This window comes from Marmota monax, unplaced genomic scaffold (assembly GCF_021218885.2).
Source record: "Marmota monax isolate L192 unplaced genomic scaffold, Marmota_monax_Labrador192_F-V1.1 WCK01_AAM20220418_F8-fsc00218, whole genome shotgun sequence".
In the NCBI taxonomy this organism is placed as follows: domain Eukaryota; kingdom Metazoa; phylum Chordata; class Mammalia; order Rodentia; family Sciuridae; genus Marmota; species Marmota monax.
The window spans coordinates 1,040,226-1,067,445 of record NW_026694764.1 but is presented as its reverse complement, the minus strand read 5'-3'; the positions used below and the strand labels follow the sequence as shown (position 1 = coordinate 1,067,445).

At 41.3% G+C, this 27,220-nt stretch overlaps 1 protein-coding gene across 3 annotated transcripts; it reads left to right on the top strand.

Annotated features, from left to right (window-relative positions):
- The first annotated feature begins 1,537 nt into the window (after positions 1-1,537).
- Dhx33 (DEAH-box helicase 33) lies at positions 1,538-26,654 on the top strand. 3 transcript variants are annotated; one of them, XR_006847376.2, is made up of 13 exons: positions 1,538-2,012; positions 4,651-4,811; positions 5,837-6,064; positions 6,254-6,424; positions 10,643-10,828; positions 11,536-11,647; positions 13,339-13,498; positions 13,667-13,755; positions 15,468-15,595; positions 15,973-16,176; positions 19,063-19,149; positions 20,967-21,995; positions 22,333-26,654. XR_006847376.2 is itself a non-coding variant. In XM_046425010.2 (12 exons), exons 1-12 carry the CDS (start codon positions 1,721-1,723, stop codon positions 21,273-21,275), a joined length of 2,127 nt encoding a protein of 708 aa, XP_046280966.1. In that variant the 5' UTR covers positions 1,538-1,720; the 3' UTR covers positions 21,276-26,654. The 3 variants fall into 3 exon arrangements, 2 of the variants coding, with proteins under 2 accessions (XP_046280966.1, XP_058428790.1); XM_046425010.2 differs by having other exon boundaries at positions 20,967-26,654; XM_058572807.1 differs by lacking the exon at positions 22,333-26,654 and having other exon boundaries at positions 19,392-21,109.
- Positions 26,655-27,220: the final 566 nt, after the last annotated feature.

Genomic DNA, 27,220 nt, shown 5'->3' with positions numbered 1-27,220 from the left:
TTTCTAAATTAATATTTAAGAATTAAAAAGCAAAAAATTGTCAATTCTGAAAAACGTCTGTTGTTGGTTCAACGTACATTTTTAGTAACCCCCGATTATTACACTGTCAAGAACTGAAGAAAAATGATCTCTTGACCTAGAGGAAAGGGAAAGGAGGATTGTAAACACTGAGGAGAATTTTTTTTCACATACTGAGTTTCACGGAAATAAACTCCAGAAGATGTTCTTTCACGTTAGGTTGAAACTTATCCTTTATTCTCTGGAGGTCATATTTCCTGTATGCAGAGCCAATCTTCCTGGAGTGAATTAGTTTTTTGTTTATTTCTTTCTTTTCTTTTCTTTTTTGTACCAGACATTGAACTCAGGGGCACTCAACAACTGAGCTACATCCCCAGCCCTATGTTGTATTTTCTCTAGAGACAGGGTCTCATTGAGTTGCTTAGTGCCTCGCCATTGTTGAGGCTGGCTTTGAACTTGCTCCTGTCTTAGCCTCCTGAGCCACTGGGATTACAGGTGTGCGCCACTGCAACCGGCTCCTCTCAAAGCTTTTAGGAAGGAACAGAGGAACTAGTAATATTTTCTCTGCTGGAGTTCTAGATGTTTTCATTGGTTAGAGTATCATGACAGGGCTGGAGAGTTGTGTAAGGAATTTGAGAGTCTGGCAGTAATGATTGGGAGAAAGGAAGCGTTAAAGACCATTTTAGTTCCATTCAATTCCCTCTTTCCCTGCTTGTGTTGCTGAAGCACACAGTATCCATCCAGATGATCACTTTCTTAGGAAATATATGATTGTCAGAATCATAGAATTCGTCTTTCTTTTCTGTTAATAAGGATGATTACATTGCCCTTTTCAAAATTAAGATTTTGTGACATTTGAATGACTTTAATTTCAGAAAACTCAATTTCTTCATTTGTAAATTGAGGGTATCAGGATCTACCATTTAACTCTAGAAGATCAATGCAAACATTTGTATTTCTCATTGATTTTTTTGGGGGTGGGGTACTGGAGATTGAACCCAGGGCCTTGTGCATGCAAAGCAAGCACTCTACTAACTGGGCTATAACCCCAGCCGCTCTCATTGACTTTAAATAAGTAATTCCTTGAAGAGTGACGATTTTTGTGCACAGAGAAGGAGAAACTTGTTTTTGGGCGGTGGGGGGAAATGTACAGGGGACTGAACTCGGGCACTCGACCACTGAGCCACATCCCCAGCCCCATTTTGCATTTTATTTAGAGACAGGGTCTCACTGATTGCTTAGCACCTCGCTTTTGCTAAGGCTGGCTTTGAACTCGCAATCCTACTGCCTCAACCTCCGGAGCCGCTGGGACTACAGGCGTGCGCCACGGCGCCAGGCGAGAAACGCATTTTTGCTGGAAGTAAACCGGTATTAACGTCAAGGAGAAGAAAGTCGTTATTCTAGACCAATGTCCCACGGAACCGCATACCCTATCTTTCTCTGTTGTTGCTCGGGGCTTTTTTGTGGTTGTACATCAGCCTCTACTCTCATCGCCCCTAAGAATTGAACGTCTTCCCAAACCCCCATGCATTCTGGGAATTGTAGTCCCCTCCCTAAAGCTTGGGGGCCGCCGTGAGGTCGTTGGTGGTCGCCCAGAACCGGCTGCACGTGGAGAGAAAGGGGCGGTGCTTGCTTGGTGCCGGCAACCGAGAGGGGCAGGAGCTTCCTGCTCTTGCGCCTCCTGCCGCGGCGTCCTCCCGACATGCCGGAGGAGGCGGGCTTCCCGCCGGCCAAGAGATTCCGGCCGGGCTGTGGGCCTCCGAGCCGCGCCGGTTCCTACCCTCCCGAGAGGCGAGTAGTGATGCTGCTGACTGCGGGCGGCGGCTGCGGTAGAGGTGGAGGAGGAGGCCGGCGACAGCAGCCGCCCCTGGCCCAGCCCTCGGCCAGTCCCTACCGTGAGGCCCTGGAGTTGCAGCGCCGGAGTCTGCCCATCTTCCAGGCGCGGGGGCAGCTCTTGGCCCAGCTCCGAAACCTGGACAGCGCGGTCTTCATTGGTGAGTGGCCGCGCCAGCGGGTTCCTTTTTACTCGGTTCCTGCTTTGCGGGAACAGTTTCTTAAGTGCATCTCCCTTTCATTCTTTTTTTTTTTTTTGAAACAAACTTGAACGCCCCTTCTGTGCCAGACCTGGAGAGGGACGTCGGAGAAGAGTGGAAGTTACCGACGGTTGTAGAGAAAGACTCACTTTCCCTGAAAGGGTAGAGAAGCGTATGGGGGCTTTGGAAGCTTAGATGAGTGGATCCACACTAATCTGTGAGGAGACGGCTGGGGAGGTGAACCTGGAGGGAGTGCTTTCTATGTAGAAGAGACCGTGCCTGAGAGACTGGAGACTGGAAACAGGCCGATGGGTTGGGAACTTGTAATTCTGATGCATGTAAGGAGCTGAGCAGAGCTGTAAGGCAGGGATTAATTTCAAGGAGCTTTGATCACCCACATTTAGTAAAGATTTCATGAAGATGAGCTATCAAAGACGGAAAGGAGACCCAGGACTGCTGCTTGTCAGAGGAATATAGCTGTAAGAAGGCAGTGAGTAGATGCAACTGTAACGTTCAGTAATAGGTGGACCACTCAAAAAATTGCCCACTAGATTTGGTTGGGGCATATTTCTTTTTTTTGTTTGTTTGTTTAATATTTATTTTTTAGTTATAGGTGGACACAATGTCTTTATTTTACTTTATGTGGTGCTGAGGATCGAACCCAGTGCCTCACCCATGCTAGGCCAGCGCTCTACCTCTGAGCCACAACCCCAGCCCTCTTTGGGGCATATTTCAACGGAACCATGGTGGTAAGAGCTAATGTGGCATTGAGTTAAGTAGGCAGAAGGTGAAGGAAAGAAAGTAGAGGGATCAGTTTTCTGTTTTGATAAAAAAAGAGAGGTTGAGAAGAACTTACAGATATTCATAGGTTAAGGGAAAGAACTCAGCAGAGAGGGAGGCTGAAGATAGGATAGAACTAATAGTAAAGATTGGGTGGGGGCCACTTGGCAACAAGGACTAGAGGAGAGCTGGCCTAGATAGGAGGAATGCTGTCTCAGGACTGTGGGCCCTGGAGAAAGGAAGCAAGAATGGTGTGATTGCAGATGCACTTGTAGAGGGAAATCACATTAGAGGACTTTTTTTTTTCTTGGAAGAGTTCTGCTGAGAATGGGAGTCTCAGAGCCTCAAGTAGGTCCTTGGGGAAGATAGACACAGAAAACAGGCTGCAAAAACAGGAACAAGATCAATGGTAGAGTTGGTGCCCAGATGTCTCTTAGCCCTACATCTGCAGCATTTGGTTATTTTACTTTAGCAATGCTCAGTTATTCTGGTATAGGAGCAGGAAGGGGAGACATGGATCCAACTTGTTAGGATTGTGCCTAGGAGATTCAGCAGGAAGATTGCAGAATACTCAAATTCTTAGTCTGTGATTCTTGGCTGGGTCAGGAAGGATGAGCAGTTAAAGGGCTCTGATGACTGAGAGAAATGGGACTATAAGACTTTGAAGCTAGAGAGGGGTCATGATAGCAAGGAAAGAGGATGCCCAGGTTTCCCAAGTACTTGTTCTATTCTAAACTGTGGAGGAGCTGAATAGGAAGGCTGCTTCTATGCAGATGTTTTTGAGCTCCCTGAGTTCTTTGATCTAATTAGACACTGTTAAAGGGACCCACAGAGGGTAGGAAATAACATTTATTGGATACTTACTGTATGCAGGGTACTCAAGTCCATGGAGTGGACTTGACTCTGCTTTCCAGTGCCTTCTGGTATTGGAAAAGGACAGAAACATTTAAACATTCTATACAAACTAGTCTGTTCAGTGCTAGGAGAGGAATAAACAGAACACAAAGGAGCCCAGATGAGGGCCACTAGTGCAGCCCTTGGGCCCCATTAAGGGCTTACCCATCTTATCGTTTTCTAGGTAGCAGCATGAGGGCAGGTATCTAGTTCTGGAATAGTGTGGACAGAGGCAGAGGGATTGAAAGAAAGTGGCAGGTCAGGGAATGGTCCGGAGTTTGTTATGGTTGCATGTGTAAATGACATCTTTTCTTGCTAATACATACCAATCTGTATAACAGTTGTATTTCATTTTATCTTATAACTCTACTAGCTACCTCTTGTTGAACATATATATTGTTTCCAATTTTTAAATGTCAAGAGCCGAAGTTTTTTTTATTTATTTTTTATTTTTTATAATTAAATGTAATAGGATTCATTGTGACATATTCACACATGCACATAGCACAATTTAGTTAAGTTTTTTCTCTGGTACCTCCCCCTTTCCCCTATTCCTCCCTTCTTCTGGTCCCCTTCCTGTATGCTACTGATCTCCCTTCTAATTTTTATGAGCCAAGTTGAAGAAGTCAATCTTTAATTATTTCGTTAGAATCAATCCCTGAAAGTGGAATTGTGGGTCAAATGGCACCAACATTTCAAATTTTTAAAAATATAGTTTAACTTCCCCAGAAACAATTCCAGCGAACACTCTGCAGCAGTAAACGTGAGTGCACATTTTTCTGAGGCCTTTAACTCAAGGTATTTTCATATATATATATATATATATATATATATATATATATATGTTTAATGACTTTAAGCTGTTTGATTGGAGAATTCTGTGTCAATTTACATCTAAGTGAGACTTTTTTTTTTTCATTCCTAGGGGAAACTGGCTCTGGGAAGACAACTCAGATCCCTCAGTACCTCTATGAAGGGGGCATCAGCCGCCAGGGCATCATTGCTGTGACCCAGCCCCGCCGAGTAGCAGCCATCTCTCTTGCTACTAGAGTGTCAGATGAGAAGAGAACTGAACTTGGGAAACTGGTACTTCATTTTCTTGTTTAATATCAGTACTGTTTACTGAGCAGTGCTCTCACTGTGCCTTTTGCCTTTTTATGTTTTTCTGAACAAAATTTCTTATACATGGCAAACTTCTTTTTTTGCCACAGCTGTTTAGGCCCTTCTCGGAGTTCTTTCCCAGTTCTGGAGAGATCAGAGACTCTAATAGGGTTGCAATTCTGTTTGCTTTGCTTTCAAAAGCTATTGGAGCCAGGCAGGGTGGCACAGGCCTGAGATCCCAGCTGTTCAGGATCCTGCTGAGGCAGGAGGATCACAAGTTCAAAAGCAGCCTCAGCAACTTAGTGAGACCCTCTCTCAAAATAAAAAATAAAAATAAAAAGTGTTGGCAATGTGGCTCAGTGGTTAAGTCAATTCCTAGTACCACCCCCCCCCCCCCAAAAAAAAAAAAAAACCCTTTGGAAAGTTAGATAAATTTTGAGACTTTAGTAACCTCTGTTAAATATTTTTATATATTTCTAGAAACATTGTAAGCATCTCTCTAACATATATGTAGGTATTTAAGATGAGTTTCAGAATTTTATAGAAGACAGATTTATGTTTACGTGCATGTATTCTAGCTTTACTTAAAAACATCTTGGACATCTTTTTCATATCTATGTACAGCTTCATGTGAAACTTATTAAGTAGCTGGTAGGAGGTTAGTTTAAAATTCTTTGTAATGCTCACCATAATTGCACTTAAAGGTACATGTCCCCTTCCTCGCTTATTGTGTGTTAACATCCACATATCAAGAGAGAATATTCAGCCTTTGGTTTTTTGTACTGGCTTATTTCACTTAGCAAGTTAGTTTCCAGTTTCGTCCATAATGCAGATGCTCAGCATAATTGCAGTTAAAGGTGCATGTCCACTGAGTAAACCATACGATCCCCAAGGGAGCAGGCCAGGGTAGTGTTGGTCTTGTGCACTGTGATATGTGCTTAGGACAGTGCTGGATACAAGGGGATGCTCAACAGATGTTTGGTGCATGAATGAGTTGTTCCTCCATATAGGTTGGTTATACAGTGCGCTTTGAGGATGTCACCTCAGAAGACACCAGGATCAAGTTCCTAACTGATGGCATGTTATTGCGTGAAGCAATTTCAGACTCCCTGCTTCGGAAGTACAGCTGTATCATTTTGGATGAAGCCCACGAACGGACTATCCATACAGATGTGCTCTTTGGAGTGGTGAAAGCTGCTCAGAAGAGGCGAAAGGAACTGGGGAAACTGCCTCTCAAAGTATGTGCAGCCAATTTAAGGAAACAGGCTTGTTTCTTTCCCATGTGTTTTCTTGCTTCAGAACCACAGAGAAAGATGAACATGATGGGAGTGGCACAGGCCTTGACCATCTGCTTTTAGGGCTTGGGAGGGGCATAGAAAGGCTGTCCAATGCCTACTTGCTATCCTCCTTTTTGTTCTCTTGCGAAGGTGATTGTGATGTCAGCTACCATGGATGTGGACCTGTTTTCTCAGTATTTCAATGGAGCCCCTGTCCTCTACCTGGAAGGTCGGCAGCATCCAATCCAGATTTTTTACACCAAACAGCCTCAGCATGATTACCTACATGCAGCTCTTGTCTCGGTCTTCCAGATCCACCAGGTATGGAATGGGGTTCAAATTCCTGACAAATTCTGTGTTCTGTACATTTGGTAGTGAGAACATTCAGCCTTGAAGAGAAAAGCCACTGTCAGGTGCAGTGGCACACACTTGTAATCCTAGTGACAGGAGGCTGGAAACAGGAGGATGGCAACTTCAAGGCCAGCCTCGGCAACTTAGTGAGGCCGAAGCAACTTAACGAGACTTGTCTAAAAGTAAATAAAAAGTCTGGGGATGTAGCTCAGTGAGAGAGCACCCCTGGGTTCAATATTCAGTACCAAAAAAAGAAAAACCAGTGAATACACCACTTTGTGAGCATGTCATCAAGATAAATATGAAAGGTTGAGGGTGTAGCTCAGTGGTAGAACATTTGCCTAATGTGTAACACACACACACACACACACACAAACACACAGAAAGTTAAATAAGGAATTCAATTGCTATGTCTAGGTTTTTAGTCATTTTTATGGTATCTCTTATTTATTTATTTATTTTTAGCAAGATTGTTATTTATTTATTTTTAAATTTTTTAGTCATACATGACAGCAGAATGTATTTTGACATATAATACATACATGGAATGTACATACATCAATCATATTGTCTATTCTATTCTGCTTCTCTTATTTTCTCTGAAAAGAAAAATAATTCAACTCTGACCAGCAACTTTCCTCCACTGAACTAGAAAACTATCATATGTTAGAGCACTGCCCTACTTGGTTTTTTTTTTTTTTAATTTATCAGAAGCCCCACTAAAGAAGTACATTTTATATTACAACCTTCTCCCTCTTTCTCTCTCTTTGCATACACACACACACATATATATGTATATGTACATATGGATATATATAAACTATATTAAGTCTATGAAAAACTGTCTCCTTCATTACTTGTGATATAGTCTGTTATTTTCTACCTCATTAAAAAAGTAAAAATTGACTCAATAATGGGTTGCAATTAAGAGTTGTTTTTTAGGGTTGGGAGTGTGGCTTGGGTAGATTGCTTGCCTAGCATGCGTGAGGCTCTGGGTTTGATCCCAGCACCACCACCACCAAAAAAAAAAAGAGGTGTTTTTTTAACTTCATTAAAGAACTATTTCAAAATCCCTTCTCATTTTATTAAATATTTACTTTAAAAACTTGAATAATTAAATCACCTCATTTTTGTTTGATTTGTATAAAATTGTTTTTAATTTTCCTGTTAATTTTCTGAGAAAATCTAAAGGCAAAGAATTAACTTTTATTAGGTCTGTGCAACCGTCATATTGACACTCTCGCCACTCTCCCACAGTGCCCATGGTGATGCCCATTACTGCTTCCTCTGGCTTCCCAGTCTGGCTGCACTGGGTAGGAGAGGGAACCTGTAAGTTTAACTAGACCATACTCAAGACTTTGAGTCAAATTCCAGGTTTCATCCTCTCACAACTTATCTTTACCTTGCTCCCCCAAGTCCTGAGCCTTTCTGGCTCCTCTAGGGAAATCACCTCATCTCTTGTCACTGGTCCCCTTAGTAGGCACCCAGGACACAGCTTCCTATGCCTATCATTCAGTGTCTCCCCCCCATCTCTTCCATCTTTCAAAACTGAGTTGAACACACTCATCTCATTGTTGTGCCATTTTGGGACAGTGACCCTTATTGTCAATTTGATGGTATTTGGGAAAGAGAAAAGGTCAGTCCGCCTTGTTTAACTGCCAAAAGCAAACTTGAAATGATGGGTTTTTCATGAATGGTGGCTACTGGTACATTCCAGGGTATATAGTAGCTTTGATGAATTCTGCTACTGATAAAGTTTTGACCGTTTTACACTTTATTCTGTCTGTATATACCTCTGAAATTTGTCCTATCCATATTAGGCTCAAAAAAATACACACAGGAGCTGGTTGTAGTGGTGCACGCCTGAAATCTCAGTGACTCGAGAAGCTGAAGTAGGAAGATGGCAAGTTTGAGGCCAGCCTCAACAAATTAGTGAGGCCCTAAACAACTTAGTGAGACCCTATCTCAGAATAAAAAATAAAAAGAGTTGGGGAAGTAGTTCAGTGGTAAAGTACCTTGGGTTCAACCCTAGTACCCCATAAGTTAAAAAATACACACACATATAAATATATGAATGTGTATATGTACTTAAGTAAATACTCATCCTTCAGCATTCAAAGTGGGGGTTAGTTCCAGGACCCCCCACTTGGATACCAAAATTTGAGAATACTCTAGTTCTTTATAAAATGTCATGGTATTTGCATATAATCTACACATATCATCCTGCATAATTTAAACCATCTCTGTATTACTTATAATACTTAGTACTATGTAAATGCTATGCAAATAATTGTTAGATTGTTTAGCAAATAATGACAAGAAGTCTGTTTAATACAGACTTAATTTTTTAAAATAGTTTAAATTTTTTTTTTAATTTTTTTTAGATGTATATTGTATTAATGTATATTTTGACGTACGTACATAACTTATTCTAATTAGGATCCCATTCTTGTGGTTGTACATGATGTGGAGTTTCATTGTTCATGTATTCATATATGAACATAGGAAAGTTATGTGTGATTCATTCTGTTCTTTCCTAATTGTAACTCCTCTCCCCTTTGTCTAATTCAATGAACTTCTCCCCATCCTCACTTATTGTGTGTTAACATTCACATATCAAGAGAGAATATTCAGCATTGGGTTTTTGGTACTGGCTTATCTCACTTAACAAGATAGTTTCCAGTTTCATCCACTTTCTGGCAAATGTTATAATTTCATTCTTCGTTACAGCTGAGAAATATTCCATTGGTGTGTATGCACCACATTTTTTTTTTTTTTTTGGTTACAGGGGATTGAACATAGGGGTGCTTAACCACTGAGCCACATCCCCAGCCACCCGCATTGTTTTGGCAGGAGGGACATGTACTGGGGCTTGAACTTGGGAACACTCAACCACTGAGCCACATCCCCAGCCCTATTTTGTATTTTACTTAGGGTCTCACTGAGTTGCTTAGCACCTTGCTGTTGCTGAGGCTGGGTTTGAACATGCAATCCTCCTGCCTCAGCCTCCTGAGCTGTTGGGATTATGGGTGTGCACCACCACACCTGGCTCCCAGCCCTTTTTAAAAATATTTTATTTAGAAACAGGGTCTTGCGTAGGGCTTCAACCTCCTGAGCCACTAGGATTAGGGGCATGCATCTCCATGCCCAGCATACCACATTTTCTTTATCCGTTCTTCTGTTGAAGGGCACCTAGGTTGGTTCCATAGGTTTGCTATTGTGAATTCAGCTGCTATAAACATTAATATGGCTATATCGCTGTAGTGTGCTGATTTAAGTCGTTTGGGTGTATACCAAGGAGTGGGATAACTGGGTCAGATCTATAGGTGTTTGAATCTGTGGATGTGAACCCTGAGGATGTGGAGGGCCAACTGTATACACATACGTAGGCACATAATTATTGTAAATATTTTTCAGTTATTTTGCCATATGTATAATCTGTCTGATTGAACAGATGTCAAAGAAAAATCAGGTAAATGGGCATATCATTTACTTGATCATTCTCTTTGAAGGTGAACAACCGAGTTAACCTCAGTGTCTCAAGCAGTTATATAGGGTACTTTTTTTTTTTTTTCTGGTATTGGGGATTGGACCCCGGGTGCTTACCACTGAGCTATATCCCCAGCTCTTTCTTATTTCTTTTTTTGGTGGAGGGAGATAAGGTCTTGCTCAGTTACTTAGGGCCTAGCTAAGTTGCAGAGGCTGGCCTTGAATTTGTGAACCTCCTGCCTCAGCCTTCTGAGTCACTGAGATTATAGGCATGTGACCATGCCCAGCTATGGGAAACCTTTTTGGTATATGATGGCATCATTGAATAAGTACTCCTTTTCCAGCATGATTGCTTCTGGAGACTTCCATTGATGAGGATTTCCTTAAGTTGCCTTCTGTTTTATCAGTTTCATCTTTTAAGATGTTTGGGAAAGGAAGGCAGCTTTATGTAGATTTTATTTTCTTGCCTGATTGTGCTTTCCCTGGTATTGTCCCTTCAAAAAAGCAACCTGGTAATTTTCCTTCAAAATGTCCTTGGCTGGTTTCTAAACATGGCTGGTTAACTCACACCTGTTACATTCTATGTGTTGCTGGTAAAACTCTTCTCTCAGGGAGCTATCAACATTTAGGCTTCTTACATCTCCTCACTTTGTGAAATGTTATCAGTAAACATCATTTTTTTCCCCTCTTTTTTTAAAGGAAGCCCCTTCTTCTCAGGACATACTAGTGTTCCTCACTGGTCAGGAGGAGATCGAAGCAATGAGCAAGACCTGCCGAGACATCGCAAAACACCTCCCTGATGGCTGCCCTGGGATGTTAGTCCTTCCTCTGTATGCCTCCTTGCCCTATGCACAGCAGCTCCGAGTCTTCCAAGGGGCCCCTAAGGTGAGTTCCCGCTTCTGTCCAGCTCCATCCCTGGGCACCCAGTCAGATCCTCCAGTGGGGCCCGTGTGCCTTTCACTGGGCTCCAGATAAGGTACGTGGGAGGGGTTGTCCAGGCATCAGTGAGCTAGCTGAGAAAATACAGATATATATTGCACAGCTACAGGTGGAACTGTCCTCTGAGAAGAACAAGGAAACAGTTTTTAGGGAATGAGGGAAAGTACAAAGGCCAAGATGAAAGGTAAGTGAGTGACTCTTGTAAGGGCTAGTATAAATCACAGTTTGTCCATATTATGGTTTATTGTCTGCCTCTGCTGTGCCAGGCACAGTGATAATGCTCATGTGCACTCCCGTCATTCAGGCTCCTACAGGGGTATTGAGGCCCCAGAGGGGAAGTAGGCAGTGCTCACTGGGCACATATGAAATTGGCAAGGCCAGGATTCCAGGTCTCATCTAATTGTTTTTGAATCTTGTGCTTGTCCCATTACATCTCATCACCTCAAGTTAATCTTTAGAACTGCAGTGTCATTTTCTGCCTTCCCATCCCTGTCTAGTTTAATGACCAACTATTAATACTGATGACCACCATTAATAATGAAGTCATCTTTTCTCTGTCGTGAGTGATGGTGGAAATTAATGGTGAGAGTATGTTTTAAACTTCTGAATCATATATGTGTCATGTGGCTTTTTGGTTTTTTTCCTCCTTTTAGGGCTATCGCAAAGTGATCATTTCAACCAACATCGCTGAAACCTCCATAACCATTACAGGAATAAAATATGTAGTTGACACGGGCATGGTTAAAGCAAAGAAGTATAACCCTGGTGAGAATTTGTAGCTCATGAATGTCTCTCCTGTATATAGTGAGCAACCATTGAAACTAGTCCCACAATTTTCCCCAAGTGAGCATTTCATGTTTATAAGTAACTGAGATTTGAATGGCAGGGACCATAAGTGAGATAGTCTAGAAATCAAGTCCAAAAAGGAGACAGACCTAATGCAGGTATGAGACAAGAAGTCAAGACAGGAAAGGAGCCCACATTTAGCAAACCTAAGAACATGATCAGGGACTTGGGCAGAACATTTGAAAGCCCACTGGAAGTTGGGCAAGAATGATTGCTGGAAGACCACAGACAATCTGTTAGCAATCAAAGGCTCTTATGAGAAACAGTATTTTGTGTATGGCTGGTGTGTGCTCCCAGGTTTCCGAGGAAGCAGAAGGATCCTTTAATCTGGGGTAATGGGCAGCAGGTGGACCACCATCTGTCTCCTACAAATATGCAGTGGGAGACTTGCTGGAAGTTATTTTTGCTCATTTCTGTTTCAGCTGAAATTACCACTCCCCAGTATTTAATTGAAGTGCTCTGTAGCCACTGGTGGGGCTGACTGTCATGTGTAGATTTCCTAGAGACAGCATATGTGAAATGTTGTGGGTTTTCATGGCCTGGCACAGAGTACACCTTTGTCCAGAACAGATGTTAGCCAGGCAGCTGGTTCATGTCTGTAATCCGAGCAATAAAAGGGTTGTGGATGTACTCAATGGTAAAGCTGGGTTCAATCCCCACTACCAAAAGGAAAAAGAAAAGTTTTAATGTCATTTATTCCTAGGAAAAAAACTTCACATGACCTGTTTTCTCACAGAAAACAGAGGATAGCCAGGCATGATGGTGCACACCTGTAATCCCAGCAGCTCGGGAGGCTGAGGCAAGAGGATTGTGAGTTCAAAGCTAGCCTCAGCAAAGGCGAGGCACTAAGCATCTCATTGAGACCCTGTCTCTAAATAAAATATAAAATAGGGCTGGGAATGTGGCTCAGTGGTTGAATGCCCCTGAGTTCAATCCCAGGTACCAAAAAAACAACAGAGAGAAAAAGCACACTAGTGACTCGAGGCATTCACTTTCTGAGTCATTGATCAGTAGTATGACCAACATTCCTAGCTTGCTAGAAACTGTCTCAGTGTTAGCATCAAAATTCCCATATCCACTGGGTGCAGTGGCACACACCTGTAATCCCAGTGGCTCAAGAGGCAGAAGGATCACAAGTTCAAAGCCAGCCTCAACAATTTAGTGAGGCCCTGTTTCAAAGTAAAAAATTTAAAAGGCTGTGGATGTGGCTTACTGGTTAAGCACCCCTGGGTTCGGTCCCCAGTACCAAAAAAAAAAGTCTTATATCCTAAAAACCTTCAGTCCCAAGCATACTAGGTGGTTGACTATCTTGCGATCTAATCCATGACTTCTGAAACTACTCTTCAGGCCCCTTGCTAGGAGCATGAGGCTTTTCTGATATTTTCATAACAGATTTACACAGGGCTCATTGCAAGGCCCTTTTTTACTATGGGACCAAAGCACTGGAGCAATCTAGTTTTGTGCTTTCACATTTAGCCTTGAGTTTTTCTGAACCCCCGTATTGTAAAAGGCTCACTGGTATTCTGAGGACTGTTACTTTTTGTCATCACTGTGGAAACAGTTTTTTTATGTGATGAGCAAAGCACTGATGAGTCCCATTCTTCCTCTAGACAGTGGTCTCGAGGTGTTAGCTGTGCAGCGTGTGTCAAAGACTCAGGCCTGGCAGCGCACAGGGAGGGCTGGCAGAGAGGACAGTGGCATCTGTTACCGGCTGTACACAGAAGAGGAGTTTGAGAAGTTTGAGAAGATGACTGTGCCAGAGATCCAGAGGTCGGTTCAAGGCATGCTTGCACCCTTGCTTACTGCCCCTGTGTCACTCTTTCCCGTTGGCTTGTTTTCCAGAACTGTGGTTTTTGTTAATGCTCTTCAGTCAATGGTTCTGACTGACTTGCTAGGGGTCAGAGATGAGTAACAATCCTGGTCTCGTACTCTTCACAGGTGTAACCTGGCGAGTGTGATGCTTCAGCTTCTAGCTATGAAAGTCCCAAATGTGCTCACCTTTGACTTCATGTCCAAACCATCTCCAGGTAAGTGGAGTCCTCAGTGTGACAGAAGGTAAATGAGTAGCTAACAAGTGTACTCTTCCCCAAAACAAGTATTTGGGAAGAAAAACAAGTATTTCCATCATCTCCTTTTGCTAATTTAACTTGTTGAATAACAATGTTGTCTTTCAGAGAAGGGTCTCAAAATCATGAAATGACAGATTCTATGCTGTCAGACCCATCATGCAGGGACTTACAGTCAGGGGACTTGACCTCTGGAACCAGTGAAGGTCATTAAGGGTAATCCATGGGATACTACAGAAATGAATTGTGCTTGTGTATGCAAAAGGACAGCAAAGATCAAATTTCTTGGCTTTAAATTGGAATTTGATTGTTCCCTGCCTTTTGTAGGTAATCTCCCCATGGTGGAAGAAGATAACAACTAGAGTCCTAATGATTGTAGCTTGTTGCATATGACATCACATCACTACTCTGTTGTCCTTTTATTTATTTATTTTGTTGTTTGGAATGGAACCCAGGGCTGCTTTATCACAGAGTTACATCTCCAAACCTTTTTATTTATTTATTTTTATTTGAGACAGGGTCTTGCGAAGTTACTTAGGGCCTTGCTAAATTGCTGAGGCTCACCCAGAACTTGTGATCCTCTTTTCTCAGCCTCCTGGGTTGCTGGGATTTCAGGCGTGCACCACTGTGCCTGGCTTGATTTTCCTCTTTTTACAATTAAAAAAAAAAAATGCAATCATAGAAAAGAAAGAAAGAGAGAAAATATAAACAATTGATGGTTATGAAGGGTCCTGCTCTGATCCTCAAGTTCTTAGTTTTCCTTTCCTAGAGCAGCTGTTGTGTTCATTTTCTAGTTGTCTTCTACAGAAAATGTATGCATATGCAAGAATGCAGTCTCTTTAAAAACACCCATAGCCCTGCCAGGCGGGTGGCACACACCTATAATCCCAGACAAGAGGGTAGAAAGTGCAAAGCCAGACTGGGCAACTTAGTAAGACCTTGTGTCAAAAATAAAAGGACTAGTTGGGGGCAGTGGCACATGTCTGTAATCCTAGCAGCTCAGGAGGCTGAGGTGGGGTAATCGCAAGTTCAAGGGCCACCTCAGCAACTTGGTAAAGCTTCTAAGCAACTTAGGGAAACCCTGTCTCAACATAAAAAAGTAAAAAGAGCTGGGGATATGGCTTAATGGTTAAGTGCCCCTGGGTTCAATCCCCAGTATCATAAATAAAATAATTCATAAATAAATAAATAAGGTGAATGGGCTAGGATATAGCTCCATGGAGGAGCATGGATGTAGCTCCAGCACTGTTTAAAAAAAAAGAAAAAAAGTCACAGAAATAAAAACACACATAGCAACACATATCATGTACTATTCTACACTTGGGTTTTTCTTTTCACTGCTAAATTTCTACAAAGGATGATATGTATAAGGTGTAAGGAGCAATAAAACCAATGTCTGTGTCGCTGTTACCGGTGCCATTGAATCCCCAGGGACCCCACTTGGCTGCTTCTGCCTCCTTCCCACTCCCTCAGAACAACTGCCCTCCCGTATTTTATTTGTAAGTTTTTGGCTTTTTAATGGTATCATTAATAGCTGTGAATAGTGTGCTGGGCAGTGGTTGGGTGGGTTTTGCTGTTATTTGGTGTGGAGTTGTGAAAAGCTCCTAGAAGTACTGAACTAGCTGTGTCTTCTTTTTGGAATTTTGATCCTTTTTATGTCTCTGTTTTTTTAGATCACATTCAGGCGGCCATTGCCCAACTGGACCTGTTAGGTGCTCTTGAACATAAGGATGACCAGCTTACACTGACTCCAATTGGAAGAAAGATGGCAGCATTTCCTTTAGAGCCCAAATTTGCCAAAGTAAATGATACCTTCTCCTCAGTCCCTTTTCTGTCTGTTACAGGTTAGCTATCCCAAAGCAAACAATTGAGCCCTGTGGTTCTAATCTCACTTGTTCTCTTAAATAATTACTAACCCCTACTTTTGTATAATGTTGTGTGTGGGATTCAAAGGCATATAAGTCATGAGCCCTGCCCACAGGGATTTGGAATTAGTCAGGGAAGGCAGTCATCCCTTTTACAAAAATGTAAAATGACATGACTTTACATATAAAGTTATGGTTTTAGAGACCTTGCCCTTTAATTCCTTTGAATAAAAGCTAGAAAGAGTATACAGAAAGACTGTATTCAGAAGCTAGGAAAATAGTTGGTTTATACATTTTTAATTTTGATTTTCAGACCATCCTTCTATCCCCCAAATTCCACTGTACAGAAGAAATTCTGACCATCGTTTCCCTGCTGTCTGTGGACAGTGTTCTCTATAATCCTCCTGCCCGGCGGGATGAAGTGCAGGGTGTCCGGAAGAAGTTCATATCCAGCGAGGGGGATCACATCACCCTGCTCAATATTTATCGGACTTTCAAAAACATAGGTGGAAATAAGGTGAGCCTTGTTTTGTTCCTTTTCTCAAATGCTAACTCCTTTTTTCAGGCATATATATTTTTTTCCTATTTCAGTGCTGGGGTTTGAACCCAGGGCATGTAACCACTGAGCAATATCCCCAGCCCTTTTTTGTATTTTATTTAAAGAGACAGGATCTCACTGAATTGCTCAGGGCCTTGCTAGATTGCTGAGGCTGGCTTTGAACTCACTATTCTCCCGCCTCAGCCTCCCAGGATGTTGGGATTACAGACGTGCACCATTGTGCCCAGCAACACACTCCTGGCCTTTTATTTTTTATTTTAAGACAAAAGATACCTGAATTTCCAAGGGTGGCCTTTTTTTTTTTGTGATTCCCTTTCTCAGTTTCCCAAGTTACTGGGGTTATAGGCATGCCCCTTCCCTTTTTGGCTGGATCATCTGAAGAGCCACACAAAGAATGCCAGATTTTATTTCAGAAATGTCTGAGTAGTGGGATATCACCTGGGAATAAATTTAATTGTGGACTTTGTTCTGCTTGTGTTTAATTTGTACTTGATGTGGACCAAATCAGTTATGTGTTTGGTGCTTCAATTTTGTAGCTATTTTATTAGTTTGCTTTTTGTTACTATAACATAGTACCTGAGGCAGACTAATTTGTTTATTAAGAAAAGAGGTTTATTTGGGCTCACAGTTCTGGAAGTGCTAGATCTATAGGCCTCATCTTGTGGTAGTCTTCTAGCAGAACCCTGAGATGGCACAGAGCATCACATAGAAGACATCACATAGAAAGGATTCAATGGTGAGGGATTCGATCTAGTGGCTTTATCTAAACCTAGCCACTTTCCAGAGGCCCCACCTGTAAACATCATAATTGGATTAAGTTTCTACTTGTTGAACCTCACAATGGGGATTAAATTTCTTTCATTTATTTTTTGTTTTGATACTAGAGGTTGAACCTATGGAAGCTTTACCACCGAGCTTTATCCCCATACCTTTTTACTTTTTAAGACAGGATCTTGCTAAGTTGCTGGAGCTGGCCTCCGACTTGTGATGTTCCTGCCTAAGCCTTCTGAGTTGAGAGAAGCTTTAGGAAACGTTCATACCGTATCTAGACGACAGCAATCACAAAATGTTTTTTCCCCTCACCTACCTCAAACTTTCTTCACAGTAGTTTTTGCTAGTGTGATATTTCAGTTCCTTGTACCAAGATAGAAAATGACAATATGTTCTCTTGTATATTAGTAAAATCCGTAATTATGCCATAGCGTGCACATTTTTACTTTAAAAAAATGCCACCACTCAGGGCTGGGGCTATAGCTCAGTGGTAGAGCGCTTGCCTAGCATGCATGAGGCACTGGGTTTGATCCTCAGCACTACTTAAAAATAAGTAAAATAAATGCCTTCTCTCCATCTACAACTACAAAAAAAAACCAAAAACACCATTCAGCTTTAACATTTCTATACTTTTTTGTACGTGTACCTTAGTTCCACTTATTTATTTATTTTAGGGATTGGACCCAGGGATCCTTCATCTCTAAGCCGTATCCCTAGCCTTTTTAATATTTTATTTTGAGACAGGGTCTTCCTAAGTTACTTAGGGCCTCATGAAGTTGCTGAGGTTCCTTGTGATCCTTCTGCCTCAGGCTCCAGAGCTCCTGAGATTACAGGTGTTCACTGCTACACCAGTGCTTTAATTTATTCTTAAGCAAACAAAATATTGCTGATGCAGTAAAAACGCCAAGTTTTTCCTCCCTTATTGAGCACTGTCCTATAGCTGGTCTGTATTTCCCATATGGGCGACTGTATTTCATATCCATCCACATTGTATACTCTAAACATAAATATTTTCTTCCACTATCTTTTGGCAGCTTCTTTCTACTTACAACACTGAGTGACCATCTGGTACAGGTCTCCCTATGCACACTGGGATCAACACCTAAGAGTGTATCTGCCAGGCCTTGGGATAGCTGTAGTTCAGTTTTACCAGGTTGGAAAGTGGCTCTCTCAAATTGTCTATGGTCCCTCATTCTGTATAAGAGTTTCCATTTCCACCACCCTCTCCAACTCTAAGTTGAAATAACTTCAATTTTAACCTAGTTGATGGATGTGAAATTGTATCTCAGTTATTCTAAACTTCATTGCCGTGATTCCTCAAGAGACTCAACTTTCTCACATAAGTTTATTGGGTGTTTATATTCCCTCTTCTGTGAGTTCAATCAGTTCATATCCTTCGTCCATTTTCCTCCTGGGTTGTTTTTTACAAATATATTCTGGAGGTACTAATATTTTAAGGGTATGATGCAAAATATATCAGTCTATCGCTTTTCTCATGGTGAATTGAAATAAGGAATATTTTAGTTTCTCTTTAAACTATTAATTTATTTTTTTGTTTGGTGCTACTGGGGATTTATAGTAGGGGCACTTTACCTCTGAACTGTATTCCCAGCCCTTTTTATTTATTTTTAAAAATCTTTATATTTTAGTTGTAGTTGGACATAATACCTTTATTTTATTTATTTATTTTTATGTGGTGCTGAGGATCAAACCCAGGGCCTCACTCGTGCTGAAGCTGGCCTCCAACTTGTGATGTTCTCCCTACACCTTCTGAGTTGAAGTGCTCTACCACTGAGCCACAACCCCAGCCCTTGATTTTTTATTTTGAGATGGGATCTCACTAAATGGCCTTTGAATTTGTGATCATCCTTGCTTCAGCCTCCTAAGTTGCTGTGATTATAGGCATGTGCCACTGTGCCTGGCAAGAGGTTTTCTGATAGTCCTTTTTGACACTGGAAATTTTCCCTCTGAATTCAACTGTGTTCTCAAAGTTTTATTTACATACACACACTCACACATTCTTTTTCAGTGTAGAAACAAGAGGATTGTGATATTTCTTTTTCTCCTATTCAGGACTGGTGCAAAGAGAATTTTGTGAACAGCAAGAATATGCTGTTAGTAGCTGAAGTGAGAGCACAACTGAGGGAAGTATGCCTAAAGGTATTGTCTCTTCCTGATGCTCTTTGGGGAACTAACCTGTCAGTCTTTTCTAGGGTAATATTTTAAGTTGCCTATCACTAGTGATTATAAAAGGAATTCTCATTGTAAAAAAATTTAAAACTAAGTAGGAAGTAAGAATTACCCATAATTCTACCTTTTACTATTTTGTTCTACTTCGTAATAACACTATTTTTTAAATTATTTCATTTTTTTTTTAAAATTTTTTAATATTTATTTTTTAGTTATCGGCGGGCACAACATCTTTGTTTGTATGTGGTGCTGAGGATCGAACCCGGGCCGCACGCATGCCAGGCTAGTGCGCTACCGCTTGAGCCACATCCCCAGCCCCAAATTATTTCATTTTTTACAGTTACTGTATGTGTGTGTGTGTGTGTGTGTGTGTGTGTGTGTGAGAGAGAGAGAGAGAGAGAGAGAGGGAGGGAGAGAGAGGGAGGGAGAGAGAGAAATGTACATATAGTTTATGTTCAGATTTATAAACTTTGTTTGCTATGCTTGGGATGGAACCTAGGGCCTTATGCATGCTAGGCAAATGTTTTACCATTAAGCTACACCTTGAGCTCCATCTTGACAGATGAGATAAAGGCAAGAAATAAGCTGGCCAGCACATATCTGTAACGTGGACTCAGGAGTCCACGTTAAGAGGATCACAAGTTCAAGGCCAATTTATCAAGACCCTGTTGCAAAATAAAATTTAAAAGAAAAGGCTGGGAATGTAGCTCAATGGGAGACCACTTGCTTAGCATGTATGAGAACTCTGGGTTTGATCACAGGACACTAGGGAAAAAAATAAAAAGGAACAGCTGATTGCCAAAAACAAAAGCCCTTGAGGAAAATGGGGGATGTTTCAAAGGATGAAGAGGACAGGAAGTAGTCATACTTCACAAGAGACTGGAATAAGCGACTGGAACAAGCCATCAGGAAACGCTGGTTCTCTTGTTCTGTCTGCTTGCTTTGTTTCTCCTTCTCACTTCTGCCTCCACATGCACATGATGGCTTTACACCCGGGGGCCGGTGAGCAGGAGCCTGACAGAGATTGATTAGATCTCCTATTTTAGACCTAAACATGCCAGCCTAGGTCAGGTAAGTAAGTGTCCACCACTGGTCTGTTGAGCCATAACCAGTGGTACAAGGTTCCACTACCCACTCAGCAAGGACATTGACTGATGACTGACATTCTCACTGCAGAGATGAGGACAGCATTTCCAGTAGGAGCAGCATATGCAGGGGCCAACAGCTAAGAGTCAATGCATGGATCTAGAGAAGAAAAGACTATTTATTGATTATAGAGAATGTCTGCAGAAGAGGGGTGGGGCCAAGAACTGATGGGGTGGCCTGGCAGTGGCTCATCTTCAGCTTTATCATAGGAACTTTGCACTTTTTGTCAACAGCAATAAAGACACTAAGGGTTCTGAGTGAATGAAGAGGGACTGGAGTTGTGCTTCAGGAAGATTAATTTGGCAGCAATATGTGAGTGAGCAGTAGATGATGTGGTCAAAATGAAAGGGAAAGGCTTTTCCTTCCAGGGATGACCTGACGGACCTGCCTGTGGTCTGGTCATTGCATGAATGCTCCCTGGCAAATATTTCTGTTCTCAGTCTTCTCTTGCACTGTGCCTTCATCCCCTGCCTGTGCTGATGCCTAAGGCCATTGAGTCAACCACCGTAGAATGTCAAAGTGTGTTTTGACAGACTTGGCAGGATGCTGCATTTTAGGTCCCGTTGTTCCAATGCACTTGTGTAGTGTTGAGCAGTGTTTATGTTTGGGGTCTTTCCATCTCTCCATATCTCCTGAAACAGATGTCAATGCCAGTCATGTCATCACGAGGAGACATGGAGAGCATCCGCCGCTGCTTGGCTCACAGCCTCTTTATGAGCACTGCTGAGCTCCAGCCTGATGGTACTTATGCCACCACGGACACCCACCAGCCAGTGGCCATCCATCCCTCATCTGTCCTCTTCCACTGCAAGCCAGCCTGCGTCGTATACACTGAGCTGCTGTACACCAACAAGTGCTACATGAGAGACCTCTGCGTCGTGGATGCTGAGTGGCTGTATGAGGCTGCCCCTGAGTACTTCAGGAGAAAGCTGAGAACCACCAGAAACTGAGCTGCCCCAGGCTGTGGCACTGTGGCTGTGCCTGGAGCTTGGACCACAGTGGCCTCGTGGCAGACTCCCAGGCTGGCACCTAGAGAAGCTGTGAGTTTCAGCACAGCTATATGTGCCTAATCTCCAGAGGCTTGAAATCATCTTTGCTGAAACTCCTCAGACTGAACTGTGTAGATGTGTACATATCATTTCAACCTTGGGCATTTCAGAATTATGCTTTTGGTCCACGGTGGGTGACTTTGGGTAACTTAGTTAATTCGTGAGCCTCAATTGGAGATAATAATCATACTAACTTATAAGATTGGTGTCATGAAGTTGAGAGAAAATGAATGGAAAATTACCTAGAGCTTTGCCTGACACAGATACACACATAGTAAATTATGAGCCATTATGCATAATGTTACTGTTTTCTATCTGATGTGAATTAAGTACAACAAGATACCATGAGTTCTTGTGACTGACAGGCATGGAGCTTGGATGTTGTCCTTGATTCTATTTAATGTCATTCTTTATACAGCTTTAAAGTAGAAACATAAGAAATTGACTTCTGTAGAAGTTTCAAGAGGGAGGTGCTGTTGTCTCTTATCTCCTGGGATGGCCATCCCTACTGAGCCTCATGTCTCAGGGTGCAGACTAGTCTTTGCCCATCTCGAACCAGAGATCACTGAAGGAGTCTCTTGGCCCTTGGCGCATGTCCACATCAGTGCTTTCAGGAGACATGTAAGTTACTTGGGTGAAAGTTGATTGTACCTTCTGAATCATGTCAGATGTAGACACAAGAAACCAACCTGTTGGTGTAGTAGTCTCCTTACACACCCAGTTGTCATTTTTCTCTTTAACTGAGCACCTATGAATGTGTGCACATGAAGAGTAATTCTGTGCTCTGTTTCAACTGTTTCTCTGTGAGCAGGGCCCCTGGTCAGAGGTGCTGGGGGTAAGAGGGAAGGAATAGGTTCATGGTCAGTGAGAACCCAGAGGGCATCTACTCCTCCCATTCACCACAATTGGCTGTTATAGTCTTGTATCTTGTTGATTTTCTGTCTTTTTTTCTTTATAGGGACATGGGGACATCTGGCTTTGCAGATGTCTCTAACCTTCATTGTCTACATTTGTCAGAGGGAATTTGAGGATCTACACAGTCTCTTCCTACTGGGGAAAGACTAAAGGTTCTTATTAGCTAGTTTATATCAAAAGCAAATAATCTTTCCCCGGAGAATGCTTGGACCTAGAAGCAACCAAGATTAAGCATGATAAAAGTTGTGCTTAATTGTTCCAAAATGCAATTTTGTCATTACTTTACATAGTGAATTGCACAATCCATTAAGCAGGGGGCCAAACTGCCTACCAGCTTCTTCAAAGAAAGTGGGCAGTCTCTTCAATCGGGGTCCCATGAGCTCTTTTCAGACTGTCGCCTGATTGCTCACCTCCATTAAAGGGTCTCATTGGTGCACAGTTGTCTAAATTTAATCTGGCCTGGTCTTTATTTATAAAATTAGCTGTAGTCTGAGCAATTTGACTTTTTAGCCCGTATTTAGGGTTGTCTAGGTACTTATTTCTGTTAGAAATGGTTACAGTTATGTCCACAGGAATCTAACAGTTCCTGTGGACCTTATTGTAGAGAATTCTTAAACTTGAACTGGTTCTTCCACAAATCAGCTTGTTCTTACCATTACTGACTTCCTGAAAAGTTCTCCAGAAAGTTTTCTTTTTAAGTATATTTTTATCATTCATAAGAGGGGGCTAGGATGTTTAGCCTGACTTGGTAGAAGAAAATATTGTGCTTTTTTTGGTCAGAACTTTTGTATAATCTTTTATTTTTATTGAGCTGTAACATTTTTGCTCTACATATTTTCCACAAGCAAAACTATTCCTTGTGATCTTGAGCTGCTGTGAAGTATGACAATTGATAGTATTATAAAAATGTTTCCATCTTTTCCTCATTGATAAAATCTTTGCTGTTGTACGACAACTTCAGTCAAAAAATTATACATAATAACTTGGGTAAAAGATTTAATCTTTGACAATATGATATTGATATGATATAAACAATCGAATCCATTAAAAATATTCTCTATCCCAGATCATCCACTTTTTATCTGGAAATACTCAAACTAGAAAATCTGAAAGCATGAAGAACTTTTCAAAACCACTTTCAAGAAGTGACAGGTCTGGAGACACTTGCTTTATGCTAATAGGGAATCCCTCCCTGTGGAAGTATCTTTAAGCCTCTCCATTTTCTCTTAAAAAGGTCTGAGAGAAACATTCACATCAGAGGGAAGAAAGATACATCTGACACGCAATAATCTTTCCAAGCATAAATATGAAATACCTGAATCAATACTAATTTCTCTTGTTCCATTTCTTTTAGTTTACTTTTTATACACACAAAGATAACACACACCCTAGAAAATGTTTCACCCTCATGATGTTTCTTTTTTTGGGGGGGTACCCGAAATTGAACCCAGGGTCACTTAACCTCTGAGCTACATCCCCAGCCTTTTTTTATATTTTATTTAGAGACGGGTTCTCAGTTGTTGAGGGCCTCACTAAGTTGCTGAGGCTGGCTTTGAACTCATGGTCCTCCTGCCTCAGCTTCCTGAGCTTCCTGGGATTACAGGTGTGATCCACCATGCCTAGCTCCTCATGATATTTCTACACACTTACTTCCATAGCATGTGCACTCTCTCCCTGCCTGATTGTCTCTCTTTTTAACCATGGACTTTTCTGCCTTATGCAAGAATTCTGAATTTAATTTTATGGCTTACAAACACTTACATAGACACAATTCCCAATGTCCCTGGTGAATATTTTAATGGGAATCCTCTGGATAGTCCTTCTCTTTCTTCAGATTGATGTAGGAGAGAAAGCCATTTGTCCTTTTGCTCTGGAGATCTAAAAGTGGCCAAGTTGTTCACTGTGGGCCAGCCCAAGACAAAGGATGTCACAGAATTGATGTTCCCCTCTCCCGTTTCATCTACACAGCTTGCTCTGCACATATCAGTTTTATTTTGTTTTTTACCTTTATGTTTGATTTTCATCAGAATAGATTACTGTAAAGAAAGAGATGCTACTTCTGCCTCTGTAGGCCTCTTTTGAGTTCTATCCGTCCATCAATCAGCAGTGTCACACTGGTAATGGGCTGTTTTTGCAGGACTTTATTCAGGATTAAAAATGGATCACTCCTCTTTCTTTCTACTGGTGATTTCATTTTCATAGAATTTATGATGAATTTTGCATTACAGAGGGCTTTGCAGTTGCTTTCATTTCTTGTTGAAATCATCCTTTGTGACTTGTTAGCCTCATTTAATTCCTACCAAGAGAGGACATTCCAAATTGTCTTTCTTCTTTCATTTCAATAACACTTATTTCCAAACATTTCATGTAACTTATATTAAATATTTTCTGTGTCTCAGAGAAATGTACACTTCCAGAGAGAGGAATCTTTTGTCCGTTTTTGTTCTCTGTTGTATCCAAAGCACCAAAAGAAGTACTTCGGAACTTTCTAGAAAGCAAGCACTTCCTTGTTGGATAATTAAGAAAAACTTCTCTAGAAGCTTTGGCAAAGACCTTCCTCAGACTTCAGGGATAGACTGGGGTTTTCCTCTTGCTGAACATGTTCTCAAGTCAGAGCTGCAACCTTCCTGGCTCCTCCTGAGGCAAAGAAAGCCCTTAAGGTCCTGGAACCAGCTGCTCTTTGAACCAACTGATGAAAAGAAGGGATTGTAATTGCTCTTTATGTTGATTGGTTGTACAAGAGTGGTTTCAACCATGTCTTCCTTTTGACTCTCAGCATCACTGTTGTCAGATAAGGTTCTATTTTTTGGTTTCCCAGGGTCATTTTTTGCTTCAAGTTTTCCTGGACCGATTAGCAGCTTCGTGTTATTCTTCTTTTGGGACATTCTTGATACGAGTTTTATAGTTGACCTCATCCAATGTAAGGCAGGAATTGCCAGAATCAGTTATATTGAGAAATCTTGATAAAGGGTCATCTTTAGAACTTCCATTCAGGTTTCAGAGGTCTCAGTGATGGCTCCATTCCTTGGGACTCCAGGTGAGGCTGAACATCATGGCGAAGCATGTGGCATAGGGAAGCAGCTCACTGGATGAACAGGAAACAGAGCGAAATATTGTTTTTGTGTTTTCTGACTTGGTCACATCCTCAGCCCTTTCTTTATAGTTTACTTAGAAACAGGGTCTCTCTAGTTGCTTAGAGCCTTGCTGAGTTGCTGAGGCTGGCTTTGAATTTGTGATCCTCCTGCCTCAGCCTCCAAAGCTACTGGGATTATAGGTGTGCGACACTGCGCCTGACTAAAAATACTGTATTTTTAATAAAACATTCATCATTGCTGGTAATCAATGGGGAGTGGGGTAGTTTATTCCTCAACAAATTATCTCTATATAGAGGAGTTTGGGGGGTCAAGTAAACCTTGAGTTTTGTCCAGCTTAAATACCTGAACAGTTTCTGGAAATGTATATTCTCTGAGGAGTAAAGAATGTAAAGAGCTTCTAAGTAGCTTTAATGTTTCTGTATAGATACCTGTTTATCACTATAACATTGTGGTAGGATTTTAATAGAGTAGTTTTTTCTATTGGGCTTTGTTAAAAGCTGATTTTTAACATAGCTGCTCAGGGATTAAATCGGATGGAAAACCCATCTGACTCAACATATTACTACAAAGAAATAAATGGTTATTTATATTGAGCTGCAGGGGACAGTGCACTTTAAACTTAAACTTTCTTAAGAAAGTTGACTGTTTCACAATGATAATGCAGTATAATCTCAAGCTACTCTTTCAATTGGTAAAATATCAGATACTGTGATGCTTCTTTTCCAATCTGTGCAATCCATATATGGACAAATCACTAGTTACCATTCCAAGCAGCTCTGCATGCATCAGGTGTTTATCTTCTATTGCCAGTAACCATGAAGTATGAAACACCCAGGTAATACATTCTATTACAGGGGGAAGGACTGCAAACACAGGTCCTTGGTGAAAATCCTTAATGCTACTGCATCTCTACTATTTAGAGATACTAAAGGGGAGCAAATTTTTGCACTGTGCATAAAACTAAATTTTACTGTGGTACATAAATCCAAGTAATTCAGCCATCAGGAACTGCTTAGAACTCTGGCTATGCATCTAAGATGCCAATGCTTGAGCAAGAGGAATTTATAAAGAAAATAAGAATTTTATTATACTGTATTTGATTAGATTGTTACAACTTGCAGAAAAAGCTAGTGGGGGTGGAAATCAAGTTGACTCAAGCTTATGCTGAATTTTGAGAGTCTGGTCTTAGCCAATACAACTATGAAAACATCTCTGTATATAATGCTCAAATTTGCACTTGACTATCAAATCCATAAAAATGAAACCTGTACATTTTGTGTGTGGCTTCTTTGTTGGATTTTCTTTCCCTAATTTACAGGGTACTGTTTAGGAACTATTAAGTCTTCTCATTGGCACTCATTTGGTAAGCCATATTTTTTTGGTACAGTATATATCCCATGTTCCTAGGAAGTAAGATCATTGTGTTTTTTTTCCTTTTTCTTTTTGTAAGTAGTAGTGGGGCCCTCTACTACTGAACTACATCCAACCCTTCTTAAAATTTTGAGATAGTATTAATCTACGTTGTCCAGGCTGGTCCTGAACTTGAGATCATTCTACCTTAGCCTCCCAAATAGCTGGGATTAATACCCAGCTTCCAAAAGACGTTTTAAATACCATTATATATTGCTTCAAAAATCTCATTAGAGAATGAACCATTATAGCAGCACCCTCTATTAGTATTCATGTTTCTAATTGTACTTGCTCTCATTTGGTAAAATTAAAAATGTGTCTGAAAAATTTATGCAGAGTCAGAAAAAAGTTTATTACAAAAGGAGCTTTTGTGACAGTAGTGAGGATTGAATCCAGAAGAACTCTATCTATAAGCCACATCCACAG

Bases quoted from the DNA above. Each gene is read 5' to 3' on its own strand.
- Dhx33 (XM_046425010.2), top strand. From the start codon at position 1,721: ATGCCGGAGGAGGCGGGCTTCCCGCCGGCCAAGAGATTCCGGCCGGGC. The intron at 2,013-4,650 runs GTGAGTGGCCGC...TTTCATTCCTAG, and splicing joins GGACAGCGCGGTCTTCATTG to GGGAAACTGGCTCTGGGAAG. The intron at 10,829-11,535 runs GTGAGTTCCCGC...TCCTCCTTTTAG, and splicing joins TCTTCCAAGGGGCCCCTAAG to GGCTATCGCAAAGTGATCAT.